Below are 22,408 nucleotides of genomic sequence, written 5' to 3' on the forward strand. Positions count from 1 at the left end.
GGGTCCCAGCAGCACAGAGGATTTCAGGAGAGGAGTGTGATGATCCTGTGGAGATCACAGGCTTAAATTTACATAGTGGAAGGAGCAGGGTCCCAGCAGCACAGAGGATTTCAGGAGAGGAGTGTGCTGATCTTGTGGAGATCACAGGCTAAGCGTTACATAGCGGAAAGAGCAGGGTTCCCAGCGGCACAGAGGATTTAAGGAGAGGAGTGTTCTGATCTTGTGCAGGTCGCAGGCTAAGGGCTCATGCACACGACTGTTGTCGGCCAGTGCTCGTATTGGGTCCGCAATCCGGAAGGTGCAGAACGGAGGCAGGGAAACCCACAGAAGCACTACCGAGCGCCTCCACACCGAAAAAAGTAGTGCATGCACTACTTTTTCGTGGTGCGGTCTGTCGGATGCGGATCGCGGTCCCCATTTTAGTAAATGGGCCTTGCGTCCGCAGATGGCGGCCCAACGGTTGGTGCCCGTGCATTGCGGACCGCGATTTGGGGTCCGCAACACGGGCCCGGCCGGCACATGTTCGTGTGCATGAGCCCTAAGAGTTACAATATTGGAAGAAGCAGGGTTCCCAGCAGCACAGAGGATTTCAGGGAAACTTTTATTAAAAGGTCAGGCTTGGAATCCCTTTAAAGAAAATTTTAAGGAGCCACTGAAGCCAGCCTGGTTGTAGTAGTGCGCCTGTGCCCGGCGCACTGTACGCAGAATACAGGTTGCCATAAACAGGGGGATATCATAGGAATAAACTATTAGGGAATTGCTGCTTAGGCAATTGCCAAATATGAAAACCCCACTTTTGGTGTGAAACGCGCGGTACGTTTGCCTGAAGGGGATAAGTCCCAACTGCAAACAGAATTCAGAGAAAGTGTTCTGTCAGTTTGCGGAGTTGCTGGAGCTCCGGGCGACTCTCGAAGGTCTGCTCCAGTCTCGATAAGCAAATATTGTTCCTCTTCCCCATTGGCTGCAGCGACTCCAGATTTTGACACAAGTAATCAGATTGAAAAATCAGGGAGGGGGAAGAGGCCAAACACAAGTGTGAAGACAGTCAGTGTGACACCAGCCGCGTCTACGACGAGGGATTACACTCATCATCCTGACTACAACAACAGCCAGGTAATGCACCGGCCAGGAAAGTCACAAGATACCTTTATTTTTTTGTTTTATACATATTCTTTATTTTTTATATATTTTTATTTATTTTACCATATTTTCCTTTTTTATTTGTATATCTTATATTTATTTTGGGCATAGTTTCTATTTATTTATTTTCAGAATTTTAAGATATATTTTTAATTACATTTTAGTTTATTATTTGTATGTTTTGTATTTTAGTATATATTTTTTTTATTTAATTCTAGTAATTTTTTAATTAATTTAGTATATTTTTTTGTTTTCATTATTTATTTTTTTCTCTCTCTTTCTATATATATATAAATATAGTAGTTAATTTAAATTTTAAATGTAATTTGATTTAATTCTGTATTTTGTATTTGCACAGGAATGTATAATGAATGCACGGCGTACATCACATGATCAGTACAGTTTCATACGCAATAAATCTTTTATAATTATGTTGCAGTCTTTATATATACATATAGAGAGAGAGAGAATGTATCACATGTTGAATGCAGTTTAGCACTTTATAGATTTGATTTTTTGATTTTTTTTATATTTAATTCCCTTAAGGCCTTGTTCACACGTCAGATATTTGATCAGTTATTTCCATCAGGTATTGTGAGCCAAAACCAGGTGCAGGTTAAAAACACAGAACAGGTGCAGGTCTTTATACCTTATCTCTGAGTAGCCTGCACTCACAATAAGGGCTCATACACGCAAACGTATTTTCTTTTCCGCTTCCATTCCGTTTTTTTTTGCAGAAGGTACTCCGTGTGCATTCTGTTTCCGTATTTCCGTTCCGCAAAAAAGTAGTGCATGTCCTATTATTGTCCGCAAATCACAGTCCGAGGCCCCATTCGAATCAATGGGTCCGCAAAAAATACGGAACGCACACAGAACACATCCGTATGTCATCCGTATTTTGCGGATCCATACTGTAGAAATGCTACGCCCAGCCCATATTGCTCATGTGTTTGGTGATTAATAAGTTTACTGTTTCCTTTTCCGATCCTCAAAAAACGGATCGCATATGGATATGTTTTTTGGAATAACGGAACGGAAGAGGGCTTGTTCACACGATCGTGCCGTTTTTTTGCGGTCTGCAATTTGCGGAACGGACCAGGAGGCCCATTATAGAAATGCCTATTCTTGTCCGCAAAACGGACATTTTGCGGGGCCGCGGAACAGAGCAACGGATGCGGACAGCATGCAGAGTGCTGTCCGCATCTTTTGCGGACCCATTGAAATGAATGGTTCCGTATGCGGAACGCATAAAACGGCCCGTATGCAGAACGCAAAATACGTTTGTGTGAACGAGCCCTAAATCAGAGGGGAAAAAAAACTCAGATACTGAACAACGGATCCGTGAAAAACAGACCGCAAAACAACAACGGTCGTGTGCGTGAGCCCTAACTGATGGAAAAAACGGACCAAATAACTGATGTGTGAACCGGACCTAAGAGAAATTATTCATTTTGGAACTAACTAACAATTTTTTAAGTAAAACATGCTAGGATAAAATAAAATAAAAATGTAATTTATTTAAGAAGAAAATCAGGAATGGATAAATAAATTTGACAGTTTGTTAGGTATTTTATTATTATTATTATTATTATTATTATTATTATGTTATTTCCATTTTATTAGCTTTTATTACATACTGAATACTGGGCTCTGTTCACATGTGCATTTCTAGCAGACCTCCTGCTGTGGATATTTTTTTTCTGCATTTATGTAAAAAATGTCCTGTAATTTTTTTTGCAAAAAAATTAAGTATTTAGGATAGAAAATACATTCCATACATCTAAATGGGGTTCATAAAAATCCATGCACAACTGTAAAAAAAATAACCCCATCTACATGGAAGGAGTGGAAATCTGCCCCAGAAATGTTCTGGTATTAAATCTGCCGCATGTGAACACACTTTTATAACTACAACTCCCATCATACCCTGACAGCCCATTTTCAATGCAACAGGTTACATCTGCAAAGAGTCCTAAAGTCTAAGCCCAGTTGGATATTAGATGTCTGTGGTGGAGATGGGTGAACCAGCCAATTTAAAGGGGTTGCCAGGGATTTGAAAAAGTAATGCCCCCACTTGTCCGCAGGTCATTTGTTGTATTGCAGCTCAGCTCAACTCTCTTCAGTGGAGCTGCAATACCAGACACAGTCCGTGGACTAGAGGGTGGCGCTGTTTCCTTGTGCCCAAACATTGGGACAAAGGGTGTTTAACGAGCGGAGACAAATAACAGGTTAGGCGGGCGTCCTGCCAGCTCTGTTCTTCCAGATCAATGGCGGACTGTGTCTGATTAGGACGCGACTAAATCCTTGCAGGACAAATGCAAATGTCAAGCAAATGACTCGTCACCTGAATCAGATCAGATGCCAGTGAAAAACAGTTGTATGCTGATGAGGACTAGCAAAGAGAAACTGTATCTTAGCCCCGAGAAACTGCAACCCCCAGCCTCTGGCTCTCAGGGCATGCTGGGAGCTGTAGTTTCCCAAAAGCTGTTTGGATATAACTTTATTAGAGAGTTGCCTTATCAGCAGGGAGGGGTTAATGTTAAAGCGGAGAGCTTCTGCAGGGATATAAGAGCCCCTATTCCAGGACCACTCCGCCATATATACGGCACTATACTGACAGCGCCAGGGACAGCTGTTATGGAGAACTTCATTTTCCTCTCTCGCTCCGGTGCAGGGAACAGGAATACACTGTCATATAGAATTCCATAATGCCAGGCAATCACACTGACAGCTGTGAACATGTCCTACCCATACAGGTCCATTTGCATGGACACGGTCATGTAAGGAAACCCTATTCCCTGTTTTTATTTAAAGGGACATGTTTGGAACGTAGGGCACCATAGACAACTTTCATTGGGCGCTATGGACTGATATTTCCATTCTTTGTGGTTGTCAGCTGGTTGTCAGCGACCATATATGAGTCCTGCATCGTGTTTATGTTCTTTCGGGTCTTATAGGAGAGCGTAGACATAACTACACGCGACAGGTTGGAAATACTAAGCTGTATTATGGCCTCTGGAGGATCGGCTTTCTTGTCCCCATGCAAATCGGGCTCAGTGACAGGACCATGCAAATCTGCAGACACTTCCCTGAAGCGACGCCTCGAGTCTGTGTGTTTGGGACTTGTGCTCTTGTGATTTATTATAGACTTTGGAATCTGTTACCGTGAAGAGTTCAGATTTGACTCTCACAGAAACAAAAAAAATAAAAAATCCATTTAATTTATTTTAGAAACTTTCCTTTTATTAGCTTTTTTTTGTTTAGTTTTTCATAGTGAATGACTTTTATGTAGGTGGCTTCATCACACTGGCTGCAGACTGGCATTGGGAGCCCGGTCGTCCCTCTGCTTACACCTTACATGGTATTGATTTTTTATCATGGGGGCAGCATTCATATAGAGCTGAATACGATCATAATTTATGCGCTGTGATTAGCGCCATATGCGATCGGAATGACTCAAACTTCTCAGGAGTTGCCGTTCTTTCCATCATAGTAAAGGGGTCTGTTTTGTTTTGAGGATATCACTATTTCTCCGTTCTCCCCTACAATAGAGGGGGGCTTTAAAGAAAAAATGGAGTCCTGGAGCAGTAACCTTAGCACCCAAAAGCACTTGTCATTCTACTTTACTCACCAGGCTGGCTCCACATTCCATTGCTCACCAGGCTGGCTCCACTCTCCATTACTCACCAGGCTGGCTCCATTCTCCATTACTCACCAGGCTGGCTCCACATTCCATTACTCACCAGGCTGGCTCCACATTCCATTACTCACCAGGCTGGCTCCACATTCCATTAATCACCAGGCTGGCTCCACATTCCATTGCTCACCAGGCTGGCTCCATTCTCCATTACTCACCAGGCTGGCTCCACATTTCATTACTCACCAGGCTGGCTCCACATTCCATTGCTCACCAGGCTGGCTCCACATTCCATTACTCACCAGGCTGGCTCCACCTTCCATTACTCACCAGTCTGGCTCCACATTCCATTGCTCACCAGGCTGGCTCCACATTCCATTACTCACCAGGCTGGCTCCACCTTCCATTACTCACCAGTCTGGCTCCACATTCCATTGCTCACCAGGCTGGCTCCACATTCCATTCCTCACCAGGCTGGCTCCACATTCCATTACTCACCAGGCTGGCTCCACATTCCATTGCTCACCAGGCTGGCTCCACATTCCATTACTCACCAGGCTGGCTCCACCTTCCATTACTCACCAGGCTGGCTCCACATTCCATTGCTCACCAGGCTGGCTCCACATTCCATTCCTCACCAGGCTGGCTCCACATTCCATTCCTCACCAGGCTGGCTCCACATTCCATTGCTCACCAGGCTGACTCCACATTCCATTACTCACCAGGCTGGCTCAATCCTCCATTGCTCACAAGGCTGGCTCAATCCTCCATTACTCACCAGGCTGGCTCCACATTCCATTACTCACCAGGCTGGCTCAATCCTCCATTGCTCACAAGGCTGGCTCAATCCTCCATTACTCACCAGGCTGGCTCCACATTCCATTACTCACCAGGCTGGCTCCACATTCCATTACTCACCAGGCTGGCTCCACATTCCATTACTCACCAGGCTGGCTCCACATTCCATTACTCACCAGGCTGGCTCCACATTCCATTGCTCACCAGGCTGGCTCCACATTCCATTGCTCACCAGGCTGGCTCCATTCTCCATTGCTCACCATGCTGGCTCCACTCTCATTCGCTTGCCAACCAGCCCCATTGCCCCCTCCCTGTGTTCCATGGTATTGCACCCATGATATTATTATCATGTCCTTATAGGTGTATTTTTGTTTTCTTCCAGGAAATGCCACGCTCCTTTTTGGTAAAAACCAAGAAAACTTACAGTTACCATCAACATCGCTACTCAGAAGATGAAGTTTTGCCCAAGGAGGAGCCCATCACAGCGCCATGTCACGGTAGGTATGATCCAGCCAGGTGGACTGACACTGCTATGACCCCCGACACTGGCTCTTGTGATGTACAGAACGAATACTTCTCACAGCTGACCGTTTGTTACAGTTGTATCCATTCTACACAGTTCTCTGAGAGCTGAACACACCAGCAGCACAGCTTGACAGTTTGTTGCAATGTATCAGTGCAGGTAAAATGTATCAGATGATTGTTTAGGCTGGATACAATTGTAACAAACCCCTCAGCTGTGAAAAGTGTTGCTCTCATTCACTGACAGTAAGAAGAGACTCTTCTAGAACACATCGGTGTCTTAACGCCACATTGTGTATTAATGAGCTCTGTATAAACAGGGAAATAAATCATTTTCCGTTTCCTTTTCGGAGACGATTGTCCATTATGTGATTTATAAGCGTGCATTAATTACTTCCCTGTTTATAGAACACGTAAAAAGCTCTGGGCACCGCTATCCGCGCGTTACCACCCCTGGGACCCCCGGGGATCCCATGAGTAGGACTCTCGCCAACTATTTTGGTATCTGTTATCAGCCTTATTTCTAGCAAATAGTATTTCCTGTGTGTACACATATTCACAGCAGCACAGATGATTTCAGGAGAGGAATTTGCTGCTCTTATGGAGATCACAGGCTGAGGGTTACATAGTGGAAGGAGCAGGGTCCCCAGCAACACAGAGGATTTCAGGATAGGAGTGTGCTGATCTTGTGGGAGATCACAGTATAAGAGTTACATAGTGGAAGGAGCAGGGTCCCCAGCAGTACAGAGGATTTCAGGAGAGGAGTGTGCTGATCTTGTGGGAGATCACAGGCTGAGAGTTACATAGTGGAAGGAGCAGGGTCCCCAGCAGTACAGAGGATTTCAGGAAAGGAGTGTGCTGATCGTGTGGGAGATCACAGGATGAGAGTTACATAGTGGAAGGAGCAGGGTCCCCAGCAGTACAGAGGATTTCAGGAATGGAGTGTGCTGATCGTGTGGGAGATCACAGGATAAAGAGATACATGGTGGAAGGAGCAGGGTCCCCAGCAGTACAGAGGATTTCAGGAATGGAGTGTGCTGATCGTGTGGGAGATCACAGGATGAGAGTTACATAGTGGAAGGAGCAGGGTCCCAGCAGCACAGAGGATTTCAGGATAGGAGTGTGCTGATCGTGGGGGAGATCACAGGATGAGAGTTAGGCCTCTTTCACACTACAGTATGTCCATTTCAGTGTTTTGCGTTCCGTTTTTAACGGATCCGTTGTTCCGTTTTTTTTTTGTTCCGTTGTGTTTCCGTTTCCGTTCCGTCGTTCCGTTCCGTTTTTCCGTATGGCATATACAGTATACAGTAATTACATTGAAAAAATTGGGCTGGCCATAACATTTTCAATAGATGGTTCAGAAAAAACGAAACGGAACGGAAACGGAAGACATACGGATGCATTTTGCGGACCCATTGGCTTTAATGGAGCCACGGAACGTGATTTGCGGCCAAATATAGGACATGTTCTATCTTTCAACGGAACGGAAAAACGGAAATACGGAAACGGAATGAATACGGAACACATTCCGTTTTTTTTTGCGGAACCATTGAAATGAATGGTTCCGTATACGGACCGTATACGGACCGCAAAAAACGGACCGCAAAACGGAGAAAAAAAACGGTAGTGTGAAAGAGGCCTTACATGGTGGAAGGAGCAGGGTCCCTAGCAGCACAGAGGATTTCAGGAGAGGAGTGTGCTGATCGTGGGGGAGATCACAGGATGAGAGTTACATAGAGAAGTTTTCTGATCTAATGAGCTATTTTCCATGCAGCACAGAGTATTTCAGGAGAGTCATTAATTGAACTATTGCATAATTTTGGGGATTGCCAGTAACGTTTAGACGGGGCAGAGGCCCCTACTACCTTCTGCTGGACAGGGCATATATTACAGTCCGGGGGTGTAAGGTGCGGTCAAATTCAAATGAGCTCTATTCAAATCCCATTGTGTCTGATGTGTGGAGAGGGTGGAACTGATTCCCGGGAAGCGTCCCTTCTGTCCAGAGCTGAATTCCGCAGAAACCGGAGGAGATATTCACAGGAAACACTCGAACATTGTGTCCACCACTCATCATAATGAGCAGGTGTATCGCGTATCTAAGCTATTCATATGTCACAGCCAGCAGTGGCTGGAGGGAGCATTTCTACACAAATCCCCTAAAATGTCCCTTGTCCGATATTAGGGAATAGCTCTTCACCCTGAGCCCTGAAGGCTGTATCCCACATGATAAGCTTAGATACTCATCTTAGTGGATTGTATCACAAATGTTAGGCTTAGATACTCAGCTTAGCAGACAGTATCACACATGTTAGGCATAGATACACAGCCCAGCAGGCTGTATTTTTAGATACATGGCTTAGTAGGCTGTATCACATTTGATAAGCTTAGATACAAGGCTTAGTAGACTATATCACACATGATAGGTTCAGATACACAGCTCAGCAGACGGTATCACACAGGGTAGGATTAGATACACAGCTCAGCAGACGGTATCACACAGGGTAGGATTAGATACACAGCTCAGCAGACAGTATCACACAGGATAGGATTAGATACACGGCTCAGCAGACAGTATCACACAGGATAGGATTAGATACACAGCTCAGCAGACAGTATCACACAGGATAGGATGAGATACACAGCTCAGCAGACGGTATCACACAGGGTAGGATTAGATACACAGCCCAGCAGACAGTATCACACAGGATAGGATTAGATACACAGCTCAGCAGACAGTATCACACGTGATGGTATTAGATACACAGCTCAGCAGACAGTATCACACAGGATGGGATTAGATACACAGCTCAGCAGACAGTATCACACAGGGTAGGATTAGATACACAGCTCAGCAGACAGTATCACACAGGATAGGATTAGATACACAGCTCAGCAGACAGTATCACACAGGATAGGATTAGATACAGAGCTCAGCAGACTGTATCACACAGGATAGGATTAGATACACAGCTCCGCAGACAGTATCACACAGGATAGGATTAGATACACAGCTCAGCAGACAGTATCACACAGGAGAGGATTAGATACACAGCTCAGCAGACAGTATCACACATGATAGGATTAGATACACAGCTCAGCAGACAGTATCACACATGATAGGATTAGATACACAGCTCAGCAAACAGTATCACACAGGATAGGATTAGATACACAGCTCAGCAGACAGTATCACACAGGATAGGATTAGATACACATCTCAGCCGACAGTATCACACAGGATAGGATTAGATACACATCTCAGCCGACAGTATCACACAGGATAGGATTAGATACACAGCTCAGCAGACAGTATCACACAGGATAGGATTAGATACACAGCTCAGCAGACAGTATCACACAGGATAGGATTAGATACACAGCTCAGCAGACAGTATCACACAGGATAGGATTAGATACACAGCTCAGCAGACAGTATCACACATGATAGGATTAGATACACAGCTCAGCAGACAGTATCACACAGGAGAGGATTAGATACACAGCTCAGCAGACAGTATCACACAGGGTAGGATTAGATACACAGCTCAGCAGACTGTATCACACAGGATAGGATTAGATACACAGCTCAGCAGACAGTATCACACAGGACAGGATTAGATACACAGCTCAGCAGACTGTATCACACAGGATAGGATTAGATACACAGCTCAGCAGACAGTATTACACAGGATAGGATTAGATACACAGCTCAGCAGGCAGTATCACACAGGATAGGATTAGATACACAGCTCAGCAGACTGTATCACACAGGATAGGATTAGATACACAGCTCAGCAGACAGTATCACACAGGATAGGATTAGATACACAGCTCAGCAGACTGTATCACACAGGATAGGATTAGATACACAGCTCAGCAGACTGTATCACACAGGATAGGATTAGATACACAGCTCAGCAGACAGTATCACACAGGATAGGATTAGATACACAGCTCAGCAGACAGTATCACACAGGATAGGATTAGATACACAGCTCAGCAGACAGTATCACACAGGGTAGGATTAGATACACAGCTCAGCAGACAGTATCATACAGGATAGGATTAGATACACAGCTCAGCAGACAGTATCACACAGGATAGGATTAGATACACAGCTCAGCAGACAGTATCACATAGGATAGGATTAGATACACAGCTCAGCAGACAGTATCAAACAGGGTAGGATTAGATACACAGCTCAGCAGACAGTATCACACAGGATAGGATTAGATACATAGCTCAGCAGACAGTATCACACAGGATAGGATTAGATACACAGCTCAGCAGACAGTATCACACAGGATAGGATTAGATACACAGCTCAGCAGACAGTATCACACAGGACAGGATTAGATACACAGCTCAGCAGACAGTATCACACAGGAGAGGATTAGATACACAGCTCAGCAGACAGTATCACACAGGATAGGATTAGATACACAGCTCAGCAGACAGTATCACACATGATAGGATTAGATACACAGCTCGGCAGACACTGTCACACAGGATAGGATTAGATACACAGCTTAGCAGACAGTATCACACAGGATAGGATTAGATACACAGCTCAGCAGACAGTATCACACAGGATAGGCTTAGATACACAGCTAATCAGACAGTACCACACAGGATAGGATTAGATACACAGCTCAGCAGACAGTATCACACAGGACAGGATTAGATACACAGCTTAGCAGACAGTATCACACAGGATAGGATTAGATACACAGCTCAGCAGACAGTATCACACAGGATAGGATTAGATACACAGCTCAGCAGACAGTATCACACAGGATAGGATTAGATACACAGCTCAGCAGGCAGTATCACACAGGAGAGGATTAGATACACAGCTCAGCAGACAGTATCACACAGGACAGGATTAGATACACAGCTCAGCAGACAGTATCACACATGTAAGGCTTAGATACACAGCTCAGCAGACAGTATCACACATGTAAGGCTTAGATACACAGCTCAGCAGTCAGTATCACACAGGATAGGATTAGATACACATCTAATCAGACAGTATCATACAGGATAGGCTTAGATACACAGCTAATCAGACAGTATCACACAGGATAGGATTAGATACACAGCTCAGCAGACAGTATCACACAGGACAGGATTAGATACACAGCTTAGCAGACAGTATCACACAGGATAGGATTAGATACACAGCTCAGCAGACAGTATCACATAGGATAGGATTAGATACACAGCTCAGCAGACAGTATCACACAGGATAGGATTAGATACACAGCTCAGCAGACAGTATCACACAGGACAGGATTAGATACACAGCTTAGCAGACAGTATCACACAGGATAGGATTAGATACACAGCTCAGCAGACAGTATCACACAGGATAGGCTTAGATACACAGCTAATCAGACAGTACCACACAGGATAGGATTAGATACACGGCTCAGCAGACAGTATCACACAGGACAGGATTAGATACACAGCTTAGCAGACAGTATCACACAGGATAGGATTAGATACACAGCTCAGCAGACAGTATCACACAGGATAGGATTAGATACACAGCTCAGCAGACAGTATCACACAGGATAGGATTAGATACACAGCTCAGCAGGCAGTATCACACAGGAGAGGATTAGATACACAGCTCAGCAGACAGTATCACACAGGATAGGCTTAGATACACAGCTAATCAGACAGTATCACACAGGATAGGATTAGATACACAGCTCAGCAGACAGTATCACACATGATAGGATTAGATACACAGCTCAGCAGACAGTATCACACAGGATAGGATTAGATACACAGCTCAGCAGACAGTATCACACAGGATAGGATTAGATACACAGCTCAGCAGACAGTATCACACAGGATAGGATTAGATACACAGCTCAGCAGACAGTATCACACAGGATAGGATTAGATACACAGCTCAGCAGACAGTATCACACATGTAAGGCTTAGATACACAGCTCAGCAGACAGTATCACACATGTAAGGCTTAGATACACAGCTCAGCAGTCAGTATCACACAGGATAGGATTAGATACACAGCTAATCAGACAGTATCACACAGGATAGGATTAGATACACAGCTCAGCAGACAGTATCACACAGGATAGGCTTAGATACACAGCTCAGCAGACAGTATCACACAGGATAGGCTTAGATACACAGCTAATCAGACAGTATCACACAGGATAGGATTAGATACACAGCTCAGCAGTCAGTATCACACAGGATAGGATTAGATACACAGCTAATCAGACAGTATCACACAGGATAGGATTAGATACACAGCTCAGCAGACAGTATCACACAGGATAGGATTAGATACACAGCTCAGCAGACAGTATCACACAGGATAGGATTAGATACACAGCTCAGCAGACAGTATCACACAGGATAGGATTAGATACACAGCTCAGCAGGCAGTATCACACAGGATAGGATTAGATACACAGCTCAACAGACTGTATCACACAGGATAGGCTTAGATACACAGCTCAGCAGACAGTATCACACAGGAGAAGATTAGATACACAGCTCAGCAGACAGTATCACACAGGATAGGATTAGATACACAGCTCAGCAGGCAGTATCACACAGGAGAGGATTAGATACACAGCTCAGCAGACAGTATCACACAGGATAGGCTTAGATACACAGCTAATCAGACAGTATCACACAGGATAGGATTAGATACACAGCTCAGCAGACAGTATCACACATGATAGGATTAGATACACAGCTCAGCAGACAGTATCACACAGGATAGGATTAGATACACAGCTCAGCAGACAGTATCACACAGGATAGGATTAGATACACAGCTCAGCAGACAGTATCACACAGGATAGGATTAGATACACAGCTCAGCAGACAGTATCACACAGGATAGGATTAGATACACAGCTCAGCAGACAGTATCACACATGTAAGGCTTAGATACACAGCTCAGCAGACAGTATCACACATGTAAGGCTTAGATACACAGCTCAGCAGTCAGTATCACACAGGATAGGATTAGATACACAGCTAATCAGACAGTATCACACAGGATAGGATTAGATACACAGCTCAGCAGACAGTATCACACAGGATAGGCTTAGATACACAGCTCAGCAGACAGTATCACACAGGATAGGCTTAGATACACAGCTAATCAGACAGTATCACACAGGATAGGATTAGATACACAGCTCAGCAGTCAGTATCACACAGGATAGGATTAGATACACAGCTAATCAGACAGTATCACACAGGATAGGATTAGATACACAGCTCAGCAGACAGTATCACACAGGATAGGATTAGATACACAGCTCAGCAGACAGTATCACACAGGACAGGATTAGATACACAGCTCAGCAGTCAGTATCACACAGGATAGGATTAGATACACAGCTCAGCAGGCAGTATCACACAGGATAGGATTAGATACACAGCTCAACAGACTGTATCACACAGGATAGGCTTAGATACACAGCTCAGCAGACAGTATCACACAGGAGAGGATTAGATACACAGCTCAGCAGACAGTATCACACAGGATAGGATTAGATACACAGCTCAGCAGACAGTATCACACATGTAAGGCTTAGATACACAGCTCAGCAGACAGTATCACACAGGAGAGGATTAGATACACAGCTCAGCAGACAGTATCACACAGGATAGGATTAGATACACAGCTCAGCAGACAGTATCACACAGGAGAGGATTAGATACACAGCTCAGCAGACAGTATCACACAGGATAGGATTAGATACACAGCTCAGCAGACAGTATCACACAGGAGAGGATTAGATACACAGCTCAGCAGACAGTATCACACAGGATAGGTTTAGATACACAGCTCAGCAGACAGTATCACACATGTAAGGCTTAGATACACCCGCCGAGGAGCGCTGCGTGCCTGGGAGTTGCCCGCCGGCTGTGGTATGAGATTCGTTATGCTCCTCACACGGATGTCCCGCTAGGATATGTTTTCTTAATTCAATCAGAGCCGGATTTTCCAACCTCCATGAATCTGCTCGGTGTCTGTACAAACACTGTGGTTTCTGTCGCACACGTTGCATCAGCATTGGGTGTCTGCAGCACCCGGCGGGTATAAACCCGGACCCTGTGCAGCAGAAGCAGGGGCGGACAGAAAAATATGGGGCCCCAAAGCAGAAATGGGCCCCTCTTACTGTCTGCTTCCACCATCTGTGAAGGAATCCCGGCAAACCCCGTATCTTACTTCAAAGTATATTGCTTCATTCTTAATCATTCTATATATGATGAAGACGCGTTTCGGCACAAAGCCTTTCTCAGTAGGTATATAATCAAAGTAGTACATCGCCTTAAGGCTACATGCAAACGACCGTGCTCTTTTTTGCGGTCCGCAAACCGCGGATCCGCAAAAAACGGCCGCCGCCCGTGTGCCTTCCGCAATTTGCGGAACGGAACGGGCGTCCCATTGTAGACATGCCTATTCTTGTCCGCAAAACGGACAAGAATAGGACATACTATATTTTTTGGCGGGGCCACGGAATGGTGCAACGGATGCGGACAGCACACGCAACTTTCGCGACCCCATTAAAGTGAATGGATCCGCATCCGAGCCACGAAAAAACGGCAGGTCGGATGCGGACCAAAACATCGGTCGTGTGCATGAGGCCTTATATAGATAACATAATAGATGGCAGGTGACATAATACGCCCAGCAGTTCGGGGGATCCTGATCATTTACCGCCTCTCTGTTCTTGGTGCCTGTAGACGGGGACCTCATGGAGGCCCATGGTTTGGGGTGGGAGAGGTGGCCCCACTTTTACACCATTATTTCTGCCGCAGCTTCAAATTTTTTTTACCATTTTTATCAGATCCTCAAAACAGTGAATCGTCCGGAAGTGACCTCAAAGAGTACTCCCCTGAGGACCTGACCAAGGCCACCCCCACCCGCTCGGAGGACGAGCCGGAGACACCCATTTATATCAACCGAGGCTCCCCTGCGGCCTCCGTTCCAGGTAACGAACTACAATCCTCATCGTCTTATGACATAAATATGTCAGTGACTTGAGTAACTTGATTTTGAAATTCCGTCCTCCAGGGATCCCTCTGCCTTTGCTACCCTTAAAGTCGTACCCTTCCCTCTCCCTGTCCGCCTACTACAAGCAGAGGCTTTCCTGGGAGCCCCTGCATTCTGCCTACAGCTTCAAGCAGGTCCCGTCCAACGTGCACCCCTCCATGCTGCCGAGTCCTATAGGGTTATACAGCGGCCCCCCTCCAGCTAGCAAATCGGACTACGATCACCCCATTAATTACAGTCTGGGGTTCTCCTCTTCTATGGACAGTTACCACTGTGTCAAGTGCAGCAAGGTAGGATGTCCAGCTGGGAATGCTGCAGGGGGTCGTAGAACAGACGGACCAACTCCTATGTCTTCCAGGTTTTCTCTACGTCTCATGGATTGGAGGTTCACGTCCGGAGATCTCATAGTGGAACCCGACCATTTGTCTGCAGTATTTGTGGAAAGTCCTTTGGCCATGCCGTCAGTCTTGAGCAACATCTGAATGTTCACTCACAGGTGAGGCCTTTACTGTACAGGGTACTCCGAGCTGCCGTATCTAAGCCTGTCCTGTGTGATACTGACTGCTGACCTTGTGTATCTAAGCCTATCCTATGTGATGCAGTCTGCTCAGCCCCCGTACCTAATCCTATCCTGTGTGATACTGTCTGCTGAGCTGAGTATCTAATCCTGTCCTGTGTGATACTGTCTGCTGAGCTGTGTATCTAATCCTACCCTGTGTGATACTGTCTGCTGAGCTGTGTATCTAATCCTATCCTGTGTGATACTGTCTGCTGAGCTGTGTATCTAATCCTATCCTGTGTGATACTGTCTGCTGAGCTGTGTATCTAATCCCATCCTGTGTGATACTGTCTGCTGAGCTGTGTATCTAATCCTATCCTGTGTGATACTGTCTGCTGAGCTGTGTATCTAATCCTATCCTGTGTGATACTGTCTGCTGAGCTGTGTATCTAATCCCATCATGTGTGATACAGTTGCATAGAACCACACTGTATCACTACATCCCCCATCATGTAATTTTACTGAACTCCATTACAAAACTTCAGGAGCTAACGTCTCGTATTTTACAGGAAAGGAGCTTCGAGTGCAAGATGTGTGGAAAAACATTTAAGCGATCTTCTACATTGTCCACCCACCTGCTCATCCACTCAGACACTCGGCCCTATCCTTGCCAGTTCTGCGGAAAGCGTTTCCATCAAAAGTCTGACATGAAGAAACATACATATATCCACACCGGTGAGTTGTACTGCCCCCTGTGTACAAGAATATTACTACTATAATACTGCCTCCTATGTACAAGAATATTACTACTATAATACTGCCTCCTATGTACAAGAATATTACTACTATAATACTGCCTCCTATGTACAAGAATATAACTACTATAATACTGCTCCTATGTACAAGAATATAACTACTATAATACTGCCTCCTATGTACAAGAATACAACTACTATAATACTGCTCCTATGTACAGGAATATAACTACTATAATACTGCCTCCTATGTACAAGAATATAACTACTATAATACTGCCTCCTATGTACAGGAATATAACTACTATAATACTGCCTCCTATGTACAAGAATATAACTACTATAATACTGCTCCTATGTACAAGAATATAACTACTATAATACTGCCTCCTATGTACAAGAATATTACTACTATAATACTGCCTCCTATGTACAAGAATATTACTACTATAATACTGCCTCCTATGTACAAGAATATTACTACTATAATACTGCTCCTATGTACAAGAATATAACTACTATAATACTGCCTCCTATGTACAAGAATATAACTACTATAATACTGCCTCCTATGTACAGGAATATAACTACTATAATACTGCTCCTATGTACAGGAATATAACTACTATAATACTGCCCCCTGTGTACAAGAATATAACTACTATAATACTGCTCCTAAGTACAAGAATATAACTACTATAATACTGCTCCTATGTACAAGAATATAACTACTATTATACTGCCTCCTATGTACAAGAATATAACTACTATAATACTGCTCCTATGTACAAGAATATAACTACTATAATACTGCCTCCTATGTACAAGAATATTACTACTATAATACTGCCTCCTATGTACAAGAATATTACTACTATAATACTGCCTCCTATGTACAAGAATATTACTACTATAATACTGCTCCTATGTACAAGAATATAACTACTATAATACTGCCTCCTATGTACAAGAATATAACTACTATAATACTGCCTCCTATGTACAGGAATATAACTACTATAATACTGCCCCTATGTACAAGAATATTACTACTATAATACTGCTCCTATGTACAAGAATATAACTACTATAATACTGCCTCCTATGTACAAGAATATTACTACTATAATACTGCCTCCTATGTACAAGAATATTACTACTATAATACTGCCTCCTATGTACAAGAATATTACTACTATAATACTGCTCCTATGTACAAGAATATAACTACTATAATACTGCCTCCTATGTACAAGAATATAACTACTATAATACTGCTCCTATGTACAAGAATATAACTACTATAATACTGCCCCTATGTACAAGAATATAACTACTATAATACTGCTCCTATGTACAGGAATATAACTACTATAATACTGCCTCCTATGTACAGGAATATAACTACTATAATACTGCTCCTATGTACAGGAATATAACTACTATAATACTGCCTCCTGTGTACAAGAATATAACTACTATAATACTGCTCCTAAGTACAAGAATATAACTACTATAATACTGCTCCTATGTACAAGAATATAACTACTATAATACTGCCTCCTATGTACAAGAATATAACTACTATAATACTGCTCCTATGTACAAGAATATAACTACTATAATACTGCTCCTATGTACAAGAATATAATTACTATAATACTGCCTCCTATGTACAAGAATATAACTACTATAATACTGCTCCTATGTACAAGAATATAACTACTATAATACTGCTCCTATGTACAAGAATATATCTACTATAATACTGCCTCCTATGTACAAGAATATAACTGCTATAATACTGCCTCCTATGTACAAGAATATAACTACTATAATACTGCTCCTATGTACAAGAATATAACTACTATAATACTGCCTCCTATGTACAGGAATATAACTCCTATAATACTGCTCCTATGTACAAGAATATAACTACTATAATACTGCTCCTATGTACACGAATATAACTACTATAATACTGCCTCCTATGTACAAGAATATAACTACTATAATACTGCTCCTATGTACAAGAATATAACTACTATAATACTGCCTCCTATGTACAAGGATATAACTACTATAATATTGCCTCCTATGTACAAGAATATAACTACTATAATACTGCTCCTATGTACAAGAATATAACTACTATAATACTGCTCCTATGTACAAGAATATAACTACTATAATACTGCCTCCTGTGTACAAGGATATAACTACTATAATATTGCCTCCTATGTACAAGAATATAACTACTATAATACTGCTCCTATGTACAAGAATATAATTACTATAATACTGCTCCTATGTACAAGAATATAACTACTATAATACTGCCCCCTATGTACAAGAATATAACTACTATAATACTGCTCCTATGTACAAGAATATAACGACTATAATACTGCTCCTATGTACAGGAATATAACTACTATAATACTGCTCCTATGTACAAGAATATAACTACTATAATACTGCCTCCTATGTACAAGAATATAACTGCTATAATACTGCTCCTATGTATAAGAATATAACTGCTATAATACTGTTCCTATGTACAAGAATATAACTACTATAATACTGCTCCTATGTACAGGAATATAACTGCTATAATACTGCCTCCTATGTACAGGAATATAACTACTATAATACTGCTCCTATGTACAAGAATATAACTGCTATAATACTGCTCCTATGTACAAGAATATAACTACTATAATACTGCTCCTATGTACAAGAATATAACTACTATAATACTGCTTCTATGTACAAGAATATAACTGCTATAATACTGCTCCTATGTACAAGAATATAACTACTATAATACTGCTCCTATGTACAAGAATATAACTGCTATAATACTGCCTCCTATGTACAAGAATATAACTACTATAATACTGCTCCTATGTACAAGAATATAACTACTATAATACTGCCTCCTATGTACAAGAATATAACTACTATAATACTGCTCCTATGTACAAGAATATAACTACTATAATACTGCTCCTATGTACAAGAATATAACTACTATAATACTGCCTCCTGTGTACAAGAATATAACTACTATAATACTGCTCCTATGTACAATAATATAACTACTATAATACTGCTCCTATGTACAAGAATATAACTGCTATAATACTGCTCCTATGTGCAAGAATAGAACTACTATATTACCGCCCCCTGTGTTCATGGATATAACTACTATATTACCGCCCCCTGTGTTCATGGATATAACTGCTGTATTACCGCCCCCTGTGTTCATGGATATAACTGCTATTTTTCCGCCCCCTGTGTTCATGGATATAACTGCTATTTTTCCGCCCCCTGTGTTCATGGATATAACTGCTATACTACCGCCCCCTGTGTTCATGGATATAACTGCTATACTACCGCCCCCTGTGTGCAGGAATGTGATGACTGTAATAATAATGTACATTTTCCTCCCCGTGTTCAGGAGAGAAGCCGCACAAGTGTCAGGTTTGTGGGAAAGCTTTCAGTCAGAGCTCCAACCTGATCACGCACAGCCGGAAGCACACGGGGTTTAGGCCGTTTACATGTGACTTATGCGGTAAAGGCTTCCAGCGAAAAGTAGACCTAAGGAGACACCGAGAAAACCAACACGGGCTGAAATGAGCCATCGGCGGCTGATGGCGGGACTCCATTATTATTCCTCAGCCCTGGGTGATGATCACGTGGAGACGGTGTATAGCTGACATCTTCACAGTTATCTGCGGGAGCGGGAAATGGCGGAGCTTAGGAAGTTGCCTAGCAACAGGAGCTTCCACCAGTGTGTGACACCAGTCGGCTTATGCAAACCCGTCTTTCCCTGAGGGAAGATGGCCGCCGTTGTAGGAGTCGCCATGTTGGAAGAGTTTTTTAAATTCAGTTCTTTACTGTTATTTATTTCAGACAATTTTTTTTAAAAACTGCATCTCGAGGGCAGGAAAATTGCGATATATCGGCCGCGTTGAATATTTCACAGCTTTATGCTGAACGCCACATGTTTGGCGCAGCTATGTTTAATAAATTTTAAGAAATGATTTATTACTTGGAATAAAACTTGTGATACGTTGCTTGTCTTTTCATTAGGCCAAGAAAAATGGCATTGTTACCCATGGCAACCATGGATGAGGGGAAAATGAAACCTAGAATTTGTGGCTCTGTTCCTCTGTGTGAAGGAGGAACAACCAATCAGATCACTGCTCTCAAAATGAAATGAGAATCTGATTGGTTACTATCGGTGCAGCTAGAACAATCAACCTGCCAGAAAGATGGAATCTGATTGGTTGCTATGTAGGATTCAATTTACCAGAGGAAATAGGAGAAGATGGTGGGGAAAATGAGAGCTGGAATCTGATTGGTTGCTATGTAGTATTTACCAGAGGAAATTGTAGCAGATGATGGGGAAGATGAGAGCTGGAATCTGATTGGTTGCCATGGTCTCTCTTTCACAAAAAAGGAGAAGGGGCTAGTGGAGGACCATCCAATCAAATCCCTGCTAGAAATAATGTGGAATCTGATTGGTTGCTACAGTAGGCATTGTCTAGGTAGAGGAGGACTATTCAATGAAGTGTGATTGGTTGCTGTAGTCTCTCTCACAAACATAATAGGCGGTACTGTGAGTTAGAACAACCAATCCAACAGGGAAGGAAAATGAAAGAAGAAATATGATTGGTTGCTGTAATGTGCCCTCACTCACACAGAAGAGATGTATAACTGGTTCCTATGGGCTCTCACACAAGGAAGAGGGGAGCCACCCAATCAGATCACTGCTAGCCAAATAAATGGAGGAATCTGACTGGTTCCTATTGGGCTCGCACACCAATGAGGAGGAGGTAGAGGAGGGACATCCAATCAGATCACTGGTAGCAGAATGGAAGTCGAAGTATAATTGGTTGCTAACAAAAAGGGGGAGGAGGTAGAGGAGAGCCATCCAATCAAATCCCTGCCAGTTAAAAAAAAATGAAAAAAGGGTGAGATTGGTTACTATGGGCTATTACACAAAGAAGAGGTAGAGAAGACAAAACAGCGTCACCCAATCAGAACACTGCTAGCCAAAGAAAAGGAGGAATCTGATTGGTTGCTATGGGCACTCACACCAATGAGGAGGAGTTAGAGGAGAGACATCCAATCACATCACTGGTAGCAGAATGAAAGGGGATATATAATTGGTTGCTAAGGTCTCTCTGTCACAAAAAGAAGGAGGAGGTAGAGGAGAGCCATCCAATTAAATCACTGCCCATTAAAAAATGAAAAAAGAGTGAGCTTGGTTACTATGGGCCTGACATACATGAAGAGGTGGAGGTAGAGGAGAGGCATCCAATCACATTACTGCTAGCAAAAGAAAAGTAGGAGTCTGGTTGCTATGGGCTCTCCTCCACTCATAGGAGCTGAAGGTAATGCAGGCCACAACTAATCCCACTGGTTGCTATGGACTTTTGCTGCACTAAATTAAGTCTCATAGCAACCAATCAGGTTAAAGCTCTAACTTATATGACAGGTTAGAAAATGAAACCAAGGGCCTTATTGGTTGCCATAGGTGACTGCGCCACTTTCGTCATTTCCTACTATATTATTATGGTCCATCTGGGGTCACGAATTCGGCCTTCGCTTCTGTCACTGGAAGCGTCTGCCTGAGCATTAGATTCGTTTTCCGTCTCTCAGATTTGCATTGTTCGGGGCTGGCGGATGAATGGAGGCATTTTATCCCGAGCTCCGGCCTCTCTTACATTTGCTTACAGATCGGATTCTTCCTCTTACAAGATGGGTCATTAAAATCTCTGGTTCCTGTTAACCCTTGATGGATGGAGGCACGGTCGGGGCTGAACGCCAGCGCCAGGCGCGACCTGTTGGGCTGCGGCTGCCGTCTCATTGGATATTGTCATAGTGAGCGGCGGAGACTTGGGGGGGTCCATCTGAGGAAGGTCGGAGTCCACCCTTAACGTATTGTTATAAATGACACGGCGGGCTCCATATGATGCCATATA

At 43.2% G+C, this 22,408-nt stretch overlaps 1 protein-coding gene across 1 annotated transcript; it reads left to right on the forward strand.

The window, feature by feature from the left end:
- The first annotated feature begins 892 nt into the window (after nucleotides 1–892).
- GFI1B (growth factor independent 1B transcriptional repressor) lies at nucleotides 893–20,460 on the forward strand. The gene is made up of 7 exons (XM_040405801.1): nucleotides 893–1,113; nucleotides 5,958–6,072; nucleotides 14,953–15,096; nucleotides 15,180–15,448; nucleotides 15,517–15,654; nucleotides 16,227–16,392; nucleotides 19,876–20,460. The coding sequence occupies exons 2-7, from the start codon at nucleotides 5,961–5,963 to the stop codon at nucleotides 20,052–20,054; spliced, it is 1,008 nt and encodes a 335-aa protein (XP_040261735.1). The 5' UTR covers nucleotides 893–1,113; nucleotides 5,958–5,960; the 3' UTR covers nucleotides 20,055–20,460.
- The last annotated feature ends 1,948 nt before the right edge of the window (nucleotides 20,461–22,408 follow it).

The sequence above is a fragment of the Bufo bufo genome, chromosome 8, assembly GCF_905171765.1.
Source record: "Bufo bufo chromosome 8, aBufBuf1.1, whole genome shotgun sequence".
Classification (NCBI taxonomy): domain Eukaryota; kingdom Metazoa; phylum Chordata; class Amphibia; order Anura; family Bufonidae; genus Bufo; species Bufo bufo.

Excerpts from the sequence above, each read along its gene's own strand:
- GFI1B (XM_040405801.1), top strand. The coding sequence starts at position 5,961 with ATGCCACGCTCCTTTTTGGTAAAAACCAAGAAAACTTACAGTTACCAT. Across the intron at positions 6,073-14,952 it reads CATCACAGCGCCATGTCACG|ATCCTCAAAACAGTGAATCG; the intron begins GTAGGTATGATC and ends CATTTTTATCAG. Across the intron at positions 16,393-19,875 it reads ACATACATATATCCACACCG|GAGAGAAGCCGCACAAGTGT; the intron begins GTGAGTTGTACT and ends CCCCGTGTTCAG.